This window comes from Catharus ustulatus, chromosome 2, assembly GCF_009819885.2.
Source record: "Catharus ustulatus isolate bCatUst1 chromosome 2, bCatUst1.pri.v2, whole genome shotgun sequence".
In the NCBI taxonomy this organism is placed as follows: Eukaryota; Metazoa; Chordata; class Aves; order Passeriformes; family Turdidae; genus Catharus; species Catharus ustulatus.
In genome coordinates, this window is record NC_046222.1 from 116,998,413 (window position 1) to 117,013,168 (window position 14,756).

The 14,756-nt window shown below is 44.2% G+C and overlaps 1 protein-coding gene across 1 annotated transcript in view; it reads right to left on the minus strand.

Annotated features, from left to right (window-relative positions):
* Positions 1 to 4,485: 4,485 nt before the first annotated feature.
* Positions 4,486 to 14,756, minus strand: part of MED14 (mediator complex subunit 14) — a 34,985-nt gene continuing 24,714 nt past the window's right edge. Inside the window, exons 24-31 of the mRNA XM_033051074.2 lie at positions 14,127 to 14,258; positions 12,917 to 13,099; positions 12,019 to 12,254; positions 10,231 to 10,410; positions 9,933 to 10,040; positions 9,370 to 9,495; positions 8,565 to 8,754; positions 4,486 to 5,086 (exon numbers count right to left, since the gene is read on the minus strand). Of these exons, the coding sequence (XP_032906965.1) occupies positions 5,013 to 5,086; positions 8,565 to 8,754; positions 9,370 to 9,495; positions 9,933 to 10,040; positions 10,231 to 10,410; positions 12,019 to 12,254; positions 12,917 to 13,099; positions 14,127 to 14,258 (1,229 nt within the window). The 3' untranslated portion in view covers positions 4,486 to 5,012. The remainder of the gene's footprint in view (positions 5,087 to 8,564; positions 8,755 to 9,369; positions 9,496 to 9,932; positions 10,041 to 10,230; positions 10,411 to 12,018; positions 12,255 to 12,916; positions 13,100 to 14,126; positions 14,259 to 14,756) is intronic.

Consider the following 14,756-nt stretch of genomic DNA (forward strand, 5'->3'; position numbering starts at 1 on the left):
GAGGCAGCCTGGCAGACAGGGATCAAAGGGGAGCCAGGGATGCTCCAGCAGCCTGGAGTGCAGAGCCCATCCCGGGCACAGGGAGGTGCCAGCAGGGATTATCCCCCTGTACTCTGTGCTGGGCCGTCTGCTTAACAAGGATGTTGAAATCCTTTAATGTGTCCAGAGGAGGGCAACAAAGCTGGTGGAAAGGCTGGAAGGAATGTCCTGTGAGCAGTGGTTGAGGACTCTGGGCATGGCTCCTTTGGAGAAGAGGAGACTGAGAGGGAGGTGCAGCTTCCTGAGGAGGGGAAATGGAGGTGTTGAGCTCTTCTCCCTGGGATCCAGGGACAGGATGTGTGGGAATGGTTCAGACCTGCACTGCCAGGAGACATTTGGACTGGATACCAGGAAGCATTTCTTTACTGAGGGGATGGTCAAACACTGGAACAGTGAAGAGGTGGTCGATGCCCCAAGCCTGCCAGTGTTTAAGAGACAATTGGATTATGCCCTCTACAACATGATTTCAGTTTTGGTCAGCCCTGAACTGGCCAGGCAGTTGGACTAAAAGATCCTTGTAGATCTTCTCCAACTGAAATAGTCCTGTCCTGTCCCCTTCAGCAGCAAGGTGGGAGCTCATGTGCAGAGCAGCACCAGAGGCACCACCACAGCTCCCAGCCCTGTGCCAGGCTGGCTCTGTCCCTGCTTTTTGGGATCCACAAAAAGCTGAAAGCACAGTGGGGCCCAGTCTGGCCTGCAGCCCCTCAGCCACCCCCTCTCTCCTTCTGCTGCAAAATCAGCTCCAAAGGACAGGAGTGCATTTCTCTGTCTCTTTTAAGACTGCTTTGCCAGCTTGCCAGCTGCTTTCAACAGCGAACTCTCATGGAGAAAGCCTCAAGAATAAAGATGTGGAAAGGAGCGTTGTGCTGCAGGGCCGGCAGCACCAGCAGGGCCCGGGCAGGCTGCTGGGGGCTGCTCCTGGCCTGGGGGCCCCAGGTGTGGGATGAGGCTCCTACACACACCAGTGTGGAGATCTGAGTGCTTCATGGCCACGGGCAGGTTTCCCGAGGGTGGGGAGGACTCGTGGTCTGTTTTTGATTATCTGCAGTGACCCTGAGAGGGGTGAGGCCGCCATGAGGGAGGCACATCCCCAGGGGTGGCAGAGGAGGGGAGGGACCCTTCTCACCTGAGCCCGGGGAGCTGCCTGCCCTAACACAGGGCAGGCATATCAGCGAACCCTTCCCACCCTGGAGCATTCACACCCCCTTTGTTGTAATTTCTGACATTCCCCTTCAGCAGCTGCTCTCCAAGAGTACAGGTGCAGGTGGAATTCCCGGTGCTCTGATGGAGCACCAGTGATACTCCAAAGGCAGTGGAGGTGTGGCCTTACAGGAGGAGTAAAACCTTAACAAAGCTGAACGCGATGAACAGAGCCCCATCCCTCACAGCACGGACAGGTTTTCTGTGAACAGGAGCTCTCCAGCCAAGAGCGAGGGAACAGCCCTGCTCCAGGGACTCTGTCCCGGCCCTGCTCCAGGGGTTCTGTCCCAGCCCTGCTCCAGGGGCTCTGTCCCAGCCCTGCTCCAGGGGCTCTGTCCCGGCCCCTCCGAGCTCCTTTTCCCGTGCAGGGATTGAAGCTGCCGGAGTTTCCCGCATCCGTGCTGCTCTGCACAGCCTCCACCCAGCCCTTCCCCGCTCAGCATCCCTTATCTCCTGGAGCAGCGGCCTCACGCTTCCTGCCAGACCCTCCAGCGGGGTCATTTCCCAAAGAATTAATTAATTAATTAATTAATGACTGCTCTGGAGGGACGTGAGGAGCTGGGAGTACGCGGGCAGCTCAGCACCTGCTTCCCGGGCGTGCGATGCTCCCGGAGCCAAAGTTCAGCCTTAAAAACATTCCCCAAAATAATGATCCACCCGCTGAGCAGCAAACCCCCGGCGGCTGCTGGAGCACCTCCGGAAAAGCGTCGCATATTTGAAGCCAGCATGATTTAATCTAAATGGGAAAGTCTCAATTACATCGCCATTATGGGGTTACACAGAGTCACAGCTCGGTAATTACAACCTCGATGCTACATATGGTTAATACATTTCAATTACACGTTAATTTATTGAAATACATTCTTACCTTAAAAACCTCTGAAATTCTGTGCTAGATGGAAAATTTGGGCCAGGGGAACAACTATAACTGCTTGAGCTGAAATGGCCAGTGTAGCACAACTTCTGAAGTGACACCTTTGACAGACTAATCATAGATCTGATTAAAATGACCCCAATATTCTCCTAGTAGTCTATTCTTCATGCAGAAGATTTTGCTTTAAAATGCCTGCGAACCAGAGTAACTTTCAAGTGACAGATGAAACTGAGCACATGCCTAAAGACAAACTGCAGCTCGTAAAGAAAAACAGCTTCTGGTTTTATGGAGCTTTGTTTTGTCTCAGCAGTTTATCATCAGAGCTTGTTTCCCTGCAGCCTTTGTAAACTCAGTGAAAAAAAATCTGCAGACTCAAAGGCAACCTGCGGAACACTCAAACATGGAAAGATAACAAAGAAAACTTAGTTTCAAACCAAAACCCATCAGAACCTCACCTTGATTCTGGTCCTTGTCTGAGTACTTGGAGGGCTCAAAAAAGCCTCTTCCCTATTCTCTATCTTGAGGAAACCTTTAACAGGATCAGTATTTGTTATCTGGAAAGGCACAAAATCTATGGCTGCCATTGGGGATGGCTTTTTGGACACCTAAAATGTGTTTCCATCTGACACTGGCTAACATTTCTAAGCCAGAGCTGTGGATCAGCTCAGAACTATTTTTCCTCTCTATAATTCAATGCCCTCATCCTTGTCCCACTGGTGGGTTTGTCAGAAACTTAGAAACCTCTAGAAGTACTGAGGGATGTGGAGTGGAGTCACTACAGCCCTTTCAGTGAAATAAATGGACAAAGAAATCCACCATAAGGAAAAAATCTACAAATAGTCCCAATGCAGCAGGTGGTCACATCATCTGGCTGCCAGAAAAAGGGACTGAACACATGGAAAATGAAACTTAAAACTGAAGTTGTAAATACACATGCAAAACAAAACTTAAAACTGCAGTTATAAATACACCATCATTGCTTTGAAAGGAACAAGTATCTCTGGGTGAGTGGGAAATGCTTCCTTTTACTGGTAGTGTTTTCCTTAAGCATTTAATTATTTAGGAGAAATGCTTAAAATGTGGTGTATGTTATGAGCGCTGTGCATAACATAAAACAAAATTCAACCTTCCCATCATCTGGGATTTGAAGTCTCAGTCTATAAGCCTCTGTCAATTGTTATGTTTTGTTTCCTCTGCCCTGTGGGGAGGCCTCTCCCCTCCTTTTATTTCCAAATGCTGAAGCTCTGCCTCCACCACACTCGACATTCCCCGCCCCTTCCCACAATGGGCAGCAGGTACTGGCCATGTGTCAGAAGATGATTTTAGGCATGGGAATGCTCCCACCTCAAAACCAGACCACTGACCAGCACAACAGCCAGTCTTTTCCAGACATTCCTGCACCACCTCTCAATTTTAAAACATCAGTTTAGCTGTAAAAAGGCAGAAATATGGGCCCTTTCCAACTGAGCAGCAGCATTTAAAAACTGCAGGTTTTCGCTCCAGGGCATGGGTTTTATTTTTCAGAAGCAGAACCTGTGTAACCATCTGTGAGATACACACGGGTGAGAGCAGCAGTGACACAGAACCCACTCTCAAACCACAGATCCCAGGCTGAAATCTGAGGTGGGCACCAACCAAAAGGTGATTTCAAGTGGCAGGAAGCTGAGAGAAAAAAGCACTGTGACAGCCGTAGGGGCAATGGGAAGCCTTGCAGACAGCAAGGCAGGTTGGAATAAATTCACAAAAAGATAATTAAAATTAGTTTAAAGCATCCTTCAGCTGAGCAGAGAGCTGCTAGAGCTCTGCAAAGACAGGGAGGCAGCACAGCTGAAAGTCACTGTTGTAGGAAGTCAGGAAACCAACTTCATAAAAACTTGAGAATACTAATCCAGGAGGACAAATGGTTAAAGGAGTAATCCAATTCAGGAAATGTGAGGTGGTTTCTTTTCTGGATCAGCCTCTCAAATTCTGTGGTATGCAGGTCCAGCTTCTACCTTACCTACCTCTACATTAAAACAAGAGTGTCATTACAGACTTCATGACAGATGACAAAAGGTTCTTTCTTCCAGTAAACTTTGCTTTTGGGACAGAAAAGATGTAGTTCCTGGTATAAGAAATGAAGCACCATTTTAGGTAGTTACTGGTTATTTTTACAACCAGGAAAATGAACAAACTCTGTTCTACTCTGATTTGGAACAAACTGAAGCCAGAGGATAAATAAAGAAAGATTTGTTTGGGTTTTTAAGTTAGCAGCACACGTATGTGTATGTCAATAACAAAGATCACATATATAGATAGTGCGGGAAGTGTGAGTGTAAGAGACCTGACCAGTGGCTACAGGGAAGAAGAATAAAGTTTAAGATGATACAACATCCAGTTTAAGATTTTTTTAATCCAGTTTATTAAATATTGCTTTTTGGGGACATGTTTACAACAAGCCCAAATAAATTGTTTAAGGATTCAAAGCAGTCATATTAAAATACAGCTTCAATATAAAGTTTGTCACAGTTTTACAGTATTCAAAAATGACAGACCTGCCTTAAAAAAAGACTATTACACCAAAACATAAGAAAAAACAGAAAAACAAACAAGTTTGGCATTTTCATAATCTTTATAGTATAAAACAGAATATTAAATCTATTACCAGCAAGCTGATACTTCAATCTATTACCTAGTCTGAAGTGTCTCCCATTAAAACACACTATACAACAGCACTATACAAAAGTCGTGGTGATACTCATGTGATGAAAGTGCATCCCTGAAAGTTTGCCAGTTTATAGTTAGCTCTTAGAAAAAAAGGTAAAATTAAAACGTCCTCTTTTAACCGAAGGCTTTATTTTTATTTTTTAAATTTTTTTTTTGTTGTTTTGTCTCACTTTCAGCCTTCTTTTAAAAGTGTCTAGGGACGCCCCCCAGGGGGCAGCGTAAGATTAACCATCAAATCACGAACGGCTGCAAATATTGTGCATTCACCTGGAACAGGGAAAAGAGACAGGTTAGCACCGCGTCCCGGACAGCCCTTCCTCACTCTGGAGCAGGGAAAAGAGACAGTTAGCCCCACACCCCACAGCCCTTCCTCACTGAGCCCCCAGGGCAGAGCCCAGGGTGACTCCCAAACCCAGTGACCTCCAGGGACCTCGGGATTTATGGGAGTTACAGCTGAAGTAGCTCCAGCTCTCCCAGCAGGACTGCTCTTGTTGGTGATGCAATTGCAAGTAGCTCTTAACTTCTAATTGCTTTTGAATGTCAGATTGAATCTATGCTGGGATTGATTGCACATGGACTGTGCTCCAATTTTTTCTGTATGTTATTAAGAGCATGTCTTACAAAGAAAATAACCCAACTTTTCAAGTTTTATTTCTATTTATCATGAGCAGAAACTAAACATTTTGAAAGACTCAGGTCAGAAACAGCTGGAAGATGTTTTCTGTCCTAAGTTTAGTCTTGGAAACATTTCTAATTCCAAGACTGGGAAACAGTCAGGAATCTGTTTCTTTCAACCTTGACATTTAAACTGCAAAATAAAATACAGAGCAGGTGGACTTCTGTTTCCAACAGCTGAGATTCAATACTGAGAGGAAAAACCAGCCACAGCTACCTCGAAGTTTTAAATATCATCACTTGTAGACAAAAACACACACGTTCTGAATAGCTTAAAGAAGTTAAAATCAGCAGAAGAGAAAGGGTTAAATAATAACAACAAAAGATGAAGTTAACAGGCAGCTGTGATTTTCATTTACTGTTTCCTGCTAAGAGAATACAATTAATAGCCACTGTTGTACCCTGGTCACTGTGGGCTGAATTTTTCCTGCATATTTTAAGAAATATCAATTAGAAGACACTGAATTTTGCTGCTGAAGGAGCAACAGTGTGAGCAGAGAGATAAGAGTAGAGTCTGTTGGGATGCATTAATCTTAACTGCCAGACTAGGGATTCCCAAGATTATTTTGGGCAAGTCATTATCATATCAAAGCTACAAATCTGGGCTAAATACCATCCATGGCATCACTGAAAATCAGACACTGAGAAGTGTTTAGTCGTGAAGTGCTTTAAGAATCATCACGAGTCCCTTGAGCTCCTCTCTAAGGGTCACCTCCAGCATCCATAGGGACTTTAATTTCCTCACCAGATTGGTATCTACTACATACTGTAGGTTTTGAACTTACAGTTTAAATTTATTACTCCAGGGCATTGATTTCCTCTCAGTTCATACAAGTAGTTCCCCAAAGTAAAGTATTTTCTCCCATGGAGGCACAGGTACAGTGGTCTCAGACAATGTGTACTCACAATGAGTCAACATTTTACTGTTAAACACAGCAGAATGTGTTTGCCCACAGATCTGAAAAGAAAACTCTTTCAAAAGAACTTACTTTTCAGGCACTACCATTTTATTAAGAGGAAAATTAAGCTGAATACAAAATACTTCCTCACAAAGAGAGAAAGGTAAGAAAGATACAGCCAGAACAAGGCAACACTGATTCCAGGTTACAACGACAGTGCCAGTAACATCATCTGTGCATGAGGGGAGGCCCTGGTCCTTCCTGACAAACAGTAAAAAAATCCCTTAACCAAGCAGATTGCAGTTAGTGCAGCAGAGAGCTAACAGGCAGGAAAGTCAGGAAAATCGTGGGTACAGCACAGGAGCAGCAGAAGGGAAAGGAGCAGCAGACGAGAAAGGACACACATCTGGGATCTCCCATGTACTGCTGTTTTAAGAGAAGTCTCCCAGCTATCTACTTTCATCTGTTGGCTCTCCTATCATCTTTCAGTGGTGAAGAAAAGAATGTATTCTTGTTCTCTTTGATCAGATATAATAATGTATGTTTTGACAATAAGAACAGAGGAAATTGCATTTCAAGTGTCCTTAGGGAAGATCCTACTTTTGCTGTGTGATGGTGGAAATAAATAAAATCATACAGTCTTCCTTTGGGGAGTCAGAGGAAGGACTACTAGAAATTTCCTCTGTAGCTCAGCCAGCTACAGTCTCCTTTGCCTGGACAAGGTTCTGCATGTGGCTCCAATGCTTTTCCTATGCTTTTTTTCCCCGCTGTCCATATTAAACTCCCTGTACTGAATTCCAAAACTGCTTCAAAACTTGCACGACAAACAAAAATTGTCCATTCTGATCTATCTAGTGACCATTAGAACTCATCTCATCTCACACCTCCAGAACAGCTTTGACAGTTACTTGCTCTGCCTGTGGTATTTTGTGGAGGGTTTACTTTAAAACACAACTCAGGGCAATAACAAACAGCAAAGCAAGAACCTACCCTTCCCCACACCATGGGAACTCTGTGGGGAAGCACCTTCCAAAAGCAACACCTGAAGTTTAGATAATGTATTTTGAAATAAAAGTGCTATACAAACAACAGCTCTTTTCCACATACAGAACTCCTACAGGGAACTCCACATGCCCTCAAGGCTATTTTCTCTCCTATTTACCTACACTATTACTACATGTTAAACAGAAAGTGCATATTAATTTAAATCCCATCACAAGTTTCAGAAATGTATGTATATCCACACCCATTTAAGGTAAACATTGCTCATGTTCTACCAATTGAAATAATCCATCAAGCATAGTTAAAATTACTGCATAACAACGAGATGATTAATTATACAAAGGAGAAGTAAGAGTCAATCTCTGGATTCACAACTTCAACCTATTCTGGGTTATTGGAAAAATTTTGTTCTTCATCAGAACTGAAAGTTATTGTTCTTATGAGCCATCTGTGTAATTAGGACCCCAAACCACTGCTTACAGACAACATGCTGCCCAAAGAAACTGCTACTATTCTTCCATGTTTTAGATACTAAAAAAAAAAAAAAGGCATGACAAACAAGAGGGAAAGCAAAGCACAACGCTGCTCACAGTGCACTACCTACAGGCCAATGAACACTCAGAACAACCTAGCTCAAACACTGCACAGCACGCCTGGTGGACAGAACTGTGTGCACCTCTGCTAGTGGACACTGACAAAGGAGTATACAACCACTGCAATTACTTTTAAATCATTCACAGCACGTGGACAAGTTCTGATAACTATTTTAACATCCCTTTATATTCTACTGTTAAGCTGAGCAAATTCATAATTAACCGTAAAAACTGAAACTTGGCCATGGCATATTTCTTGTGACTCCTTCTAGGCCCATTTATCAAGAAGTGAGACTCTTACTGAGCAGCAAAAGTTGGGCCAACAAGAGGTGGGTGCATTCTATCACTTGGGGAGAACAGCAAAACCCAGCCTGAATCATCAGTGCAACCTTCTGCTGTGTTGCCAGTACTTCCTATTAAATTATGTATTGCCTGTCACATCAGAAGTTTGTAATCACTAAGGAAGTAAGATAGAAATCAAGAAAAATTCAGACTTAAGAGGGGTTTAGTTTTACACTGGAGATTTGTCACAGATGTTTGTGTGAAGAGAATATATCTACTGGACATGTACAGTACCTGGTCGTGGTGAATTCAGTTCAGCAAACCTCTTTAGAATATTGCTAACCATCATTGGAGCAGCAACAGAAGAGTTCTGCTGCCTGGGAATGTCAGCCTGTTGTGTTGTACCCGAAGCCATATCATAAATAATTGGGACAATAATACTAACAGCTTCTTGTGGGACTGTTGTTTTCTGTGTTAGCTGAAGCTGTAGGGAAACAACCCAAAAAGCATGTTAAATTGATTGACCACGTACTTCAGTGCAACTTCTGACATAGTTAAAACACTCCAGGCCTACAGACACAGCATGTACTTCAACCCCCCTGTTTTCAGACATCAATTCTGTAACAGAGAAATCATCACTCAGGTGGAGACTATTGTCTTCTCAAAAGCACCCCACAGTGAGTACTGCCTCGGGCACAACACTAAATGTAGATTTGTTCTGAACATCTATCCCTGCTTTCCTCTCCCAGCACCACTAATGTGCTTGTCACCCAATCTAGGTGGTTAGTGCCTCAAAGAAGAACTGAACACCCACAAGTTGAGCACTTGAAGATGCAGCCCAGAGGGAGCTGAACTTTATATATTGTCAACATCTCTCCAAGAGCACAAAACACGAGGCGTTGCTGTGCTTTAGTAGGAAGGAGAGTAGGAATACGAACCGAACTCATTACAAAAGAGATCTAAGCAAATCCAGGATTCCAAAAAGCACAACACTTTTAGCTATTACAGCTGTCAGATATGGGCTTATGCTTTGCTGTGAACTCGTGATGATCTCAGAGACATGCAGGGTTAGAATTTTAAACCAGCTAGCTCTACTTACGAAAAACAACATTTTGGATTTCAGCACAACAGCAGGTGTTCCTGGAGGTGCAATTGGTGGAGCGCTGGGAGGGATTGTTAAACAAAACTGCACGTTCCATTTCAGCTGACTTGCCTGGTCAGGGAACTGTTCAGAGAGAGCAGCACAGAGAAAGGTCAGCAAAGGTCTCATGTCAGTGACATACACAGCTATGAAATAGGGAAGTACCACAAAGCAGAATGTGCCTCTTTAGCTAAACCTGCAGATGTTGCCCAGTTTAGACAAATCAGAGTAACTCTGAAAGAACTGAGCACAGTAACACAATCAGAAAGATTCAGGTCAGCCTATGCATGTGCCTGTTGTGCAATAAGATGTCTGCAGTTCCTTAAAATTATCAGCTTAAGTGAGAAATTTTGAGTGTTTCCAAGAAAGCAAGTAGTAAAATGAAAACTCCAATAACATTAAATAACTTATGTATAAATTTAGAGTAATTAGTGTGTTTGTAGATAAAGATACAACAGCTTTTTTTCAAAAATATAATAACCAAAGTTGGCTGAACTAAATAAACAGAACAGTTGACTTACCAGCTCCAGTTTCATGATGTGTACGCAGTCCCTGAGGATGTGCGTGGGAGCCCCTAGTAACTTTGTGAAGGCTATCAGGGTGTTTGCTTTAAAAGGTGGTCCTGCAACCTAAAGAAAGACACTATTCAGTAGTGCCTATTTAGATAATAAATATATCATTTGATATGCAACCAGCATGCACAGCTGTCAATTTTATATTCTGCAGCTCTTACACATGCCAGTGAAAGTCAGCAGGACCACTCAATGTCAGAGACTAAAAGCAATGGACAAAAACAACATTCTTGATTTCAGTACATACCCTTGTTTCAAAGAACTTCTCCAAAACCTGTAACTCCTCTGATTTCCACTGTCCTGTATTTTCAGGTGTTACTTTCAGCTGCAAGGTCTGGTTGGTTTTGGGATTGAGAGCAACCCTGCATTTCAGTGCCTCCGTCTTAAACATAATTACACCTGGTTCATTGGAGTTTATTAACTGTAGCTGCATAAAAAGGAGATTCACAGTCAATTAGTCATTCATTGAATGGTTCTCTCACACACACACATACACACACACATTCTCTCTCTCTCACTCCCTTACCAAAGTGTAGCAATCAACCTCTCTTTCCAGAAAGAAACACATGGTATTTTAATACAGGTAAAACTGCCTTGAGAATTACAGTAATTTCACGAATACAAGCCGCACCAATTTGACTAAGATTTTGCTCCTAAACCGGAAATGCGGCTAATAATCAGGAGCGGCTAATACAACCTCAGAAGTGCCTGCCAGAGTGCTGAGCCAAGCAGCTGCAAAGTCGGCATTTTGCGATTGTTACAAATCGCTACTTTGTTGCACCGCGGGTGGAGCCTGACTCCCTGCAGGCAGCACGGGGGGTGGGGAGAGAGGCGGGAGAGCTCTCTTTCCTCCTCTGCCACAGCCCAGGGGAGAGACGGGGGGGGCCCGGCGCCGCCATTGCCGCGGCCCGGGGAGGAGAGGGGGGACCCGGGCCGCCCCTACCGCGGCCCGGGGAGGGGGGGGGGGACCCGGGCCGCCCCTACCGCGGCCCGGGGAGGGGGGGGGAAGCCCGCGCCACCATTGCTGTGGCCCGGGGAGCCGACGGGAGCCCCGCGCTGCCATTGCCGTGGCTCGGGGAGCCGACGGGGTGCTTTGTCCCCGCCCGCCGCCGCCGCGGCAGGAGCGGGGAAACTCCGTCCCTGCCCGCCGCCGGCGCCACGGGCGCGGGAAAGCTCCGTCCCCGCCCGCCGCCGCTGCCGTAGGAGCAGGGGAAGCTCCGTCCCTGCCTGCCACCGCAGGGCAGTGCCGACCCGGGGTGACCGAGCCCAGTGGCAGCGGCAGCCGGCCCCGAGCTGCAGCACCGTGCTGGGCCACCTGGCCCCGTCAGCGGCCCCTAGTGGGCCGAGCCTGCACAGCCTTAGCTCAGCCAGTAAACCCCGCCCTCCCGCGGTTCTGTTACTAATTGCACGCGGGTCCTCGCTGCGAACGACAAAGCGGCTTATATTCGTGTGCGGCTTATCTATGGACAAAAACCAAAATATTTGCCAAGACCCAGAGATGCGGCTTATAATCAGTGCGGCTTGTATTCGTGAATTTACTGTAAGCTTATGCCAGACTTGGCTTCTTTCTCTGTCACTGAATCCATGCCACAGAAGTGAAGAGACACATTTGTCTGTCCCAAACCCTGAAGTGACATTCCCAATGGAATAGTTAACATTAACTAATAACTCAGTTCTCTGGCAATCCTGCCAAGGACTGACATCCACAGTAATCCTGTGGCTGTTCTAGTAAACTCCCAATGGACATGCTAAACCCAAAGAACTCACAGCATCTCAAAGTCTGATCACAGACTTGCTATCTGAACAGCTACCAAATTTCACCTGACCAAACAGCTTTTCCACATCTAATTTGTGTGGAAAAGAAGTGGAACTAAATGATTTCTCTAAATTTTGACACTTTAGATGGCAAAAATCAGAAGTACAGCACAAGTCTAACAGTAAACAGTTATTTTATCTGAAGCATCTCAGTTTGAGCCTGATTTGAAAGACGCAGAGTAGCCACATACCCACAGGTCCCTCTGAACTGAAACCGTACCGTTTCCTGCTGTATGATCCTCTGAAGATGCCTCCTCATAATCACTGAGCCGAGGAATCGCTCAAGAGGGGAGCACAGATAGCTGCCAGCTAGTCCTGGCACAAGCCCAGGGGTAGGAGAGGGCAAGAGCAGAATATTCAAGGCACTGTGGGTGAGGATTGTAGGAATGGATGCAGCCCAAGAGCGCTGAGGTAGTTTCCGAGGTGGAGGCATGCTTGTGGGCATGACTTGGGAACCTGTGGGGACACAAGGACTTGCAGTGAGGGAGGATTTAAGCTGAAACATAAGATATGTGTTCACTTCATTTCACTATTCATCAAAAAATCCTCTGGGCCAAAGCTCAATCCTTCTTATTTAAGAATTTTCCTGCCTATAGGCATCAGACAGACAAGGAATTAGTTTTGATCCAGAACCCATGCAGTCTCAGTAACATTAAAATCCTCCTCCCTTTTCCTCTTTCTGCAGCATGCCAGCAGACAGCAGGTTTGCACAACAAACTCAATGGGACGTAAAGATGGCTAAATCAGTCGTGCAAGAGTAGCATTACAAATCTATGATGTGAAAAGTTAGTATTTGGGTTGGCAAATGTGCCTAACATTGTTTTCACTCTGAAGACTTTTTCTTAGTCACGGAGTTCCATAGTTTCAGACTGATTTCTGCACTGCAAGAAGAGCTATCATCAATCCTGCTGACATTTAAACTGTATACTTTAGCTCACTTTTCCAATTTGTTATTGAAGATTTGAACAAGGACAGAATAAAGACTTAATTTCCTTAGACATTTTACTGCACAAGGACAGTAAGGACTGTTAGACTGACACGACAACTACCAAAAGGAACACAACTAGAAATATCAAACATGAGTGTTTCACAGTTACAACACTGATAAAGAAGCCTACTTGTTCCAGCTCGTGGGGAGTGAGAGGCATCAGGGACAGGTGAATGAAGGGAAGGGTTGGCTGGTGACATTCCAGGCATCCGTGCTGCTGGTGATGGACCAGAGACCTGGGGAGATCCCGGCCAATTCCCTGCACGCTGACTGGGTGACATCATGGTGTATGGTGAGCTTGGGTCTATAGTACCTACAGATGTTACAAGACCATTATTACTTCTTTAAAAAGTAAAAAAAGGCTTTCTAATAGAGAAATCTAAAAGAGGCTTACCAAAATCTGTAAAACATGAAAGTACCTGCAAGCTTTCAGACTAATTTTTACAGCCAAATAAAACACATGAGTAGGGGCAGGGAATAAAAATGAAGATACAGATTTCAAGGGTTTCCAGGTTGTATTTTTAAAAAAGTAGAAGTGGATGTTAAGGAAAATCATCATGTTCAACAAGTAATAGGTTCTAAACCAAAAGGAGCTCTTGCTTACACACTTGGACTTCTATAGCTCCTTAGCAAATAGAAGCCTCAGCCAGACAGTTCCTTATTTATTCAGTATCTTGCAATTATTGTTGCAAAAGTATCTCTGCTATGCAGATTGATTACAGAACCTTAAACCTACTCTGTGGTACATCCCTCTCTCACTGTGTTCATCTCAACAATCAAACTGATGCATGAAAATTACCATCTGAACTGTTCATTTGTCGTGATCTATAGAACAGTTTCCAATGCACTGTGATTACACAAAGGATTGTTTTGGCAGCTTTCCAGAAAAAACAATCAAATTAATAAAGAAAACAACTAAAAGGCATGTTGCTCACATATAGATATGTCAAACCAGCCAGACTTTGACAACATTTTGAAACTGCAAGTATTCACATCTCTAACCTGTGAAAATCCACTAACTAATCTAACAAAAGAAAATGCTCATTAAAAGCTGCAGCCACTGCTCTGCTACAAGACCACACTGAATTTCCCCACATTAGTAAGCAGAAAAGAGTGACTAAGAGTCAATTTTTAACATGTTAGGAACACCTCAACATGCCATGCAGTTACTTTTGACTACTGTTAGGAGTTCACACTCACATATATGAAAACATCTACTTGAGAAATTACAAACCAAGATTTTTTCTCAATTAATTTAGGTCTGCTCTGGAAGACATAATTTCAAGAAGCAAATCTGCCCTCCTTGCCACTACATAAACACCTGCCAGTAAAGAACTCACCATGTGGGCTGGCAAAGTTAGCTGTTTGTCCCATTGTGATTCCAAGAGAGGAAGGTGAAGGAGTTGGACCAAAGGATGCTGGTGATGGTGCTCTTAAAGCCCCACTAGGTGAGCTTGCAGCATGCAAATTTCCTGATCAAAGACATCAATCAGATCACTTGACATACACATTTCCCATCTTTCTGTTCTAATTTTTTCTGTCAACTGCTCCCTACTTTTTAGGGAAACAGCAAACAAGATTCAAGAGAATTTGTTTTTGCACTCAATAGCTTTATTTTGTACATGCATGACTGCTACATTTTTCAGATTGATTTCCCACACAAAGGAAACTTCCCATGATATCTGGCTTGAAGAATGGCATTTCCCCCCTGCCCAGCCCTTTCCCAGATTTAAGTATTTTCAGCTGTTGTTCTACAACAGCTGGGAGCAGAAAGCAGAGCTTTGGTAATGAAAAGCTTTTCTGAAGAAGCAGATATTGAAAATTAACAGGTTTTTGTCTTAGGAAGTTATAAACTGTAATAATGGAACAGTCCCAAATATTTACACAGCTAAAGATGACAGTTCTACTTAATGGATTTTCTTAGCTTCAAAATGTACTTCCCAAAACATGCATAGCAGCACCCCACGTTT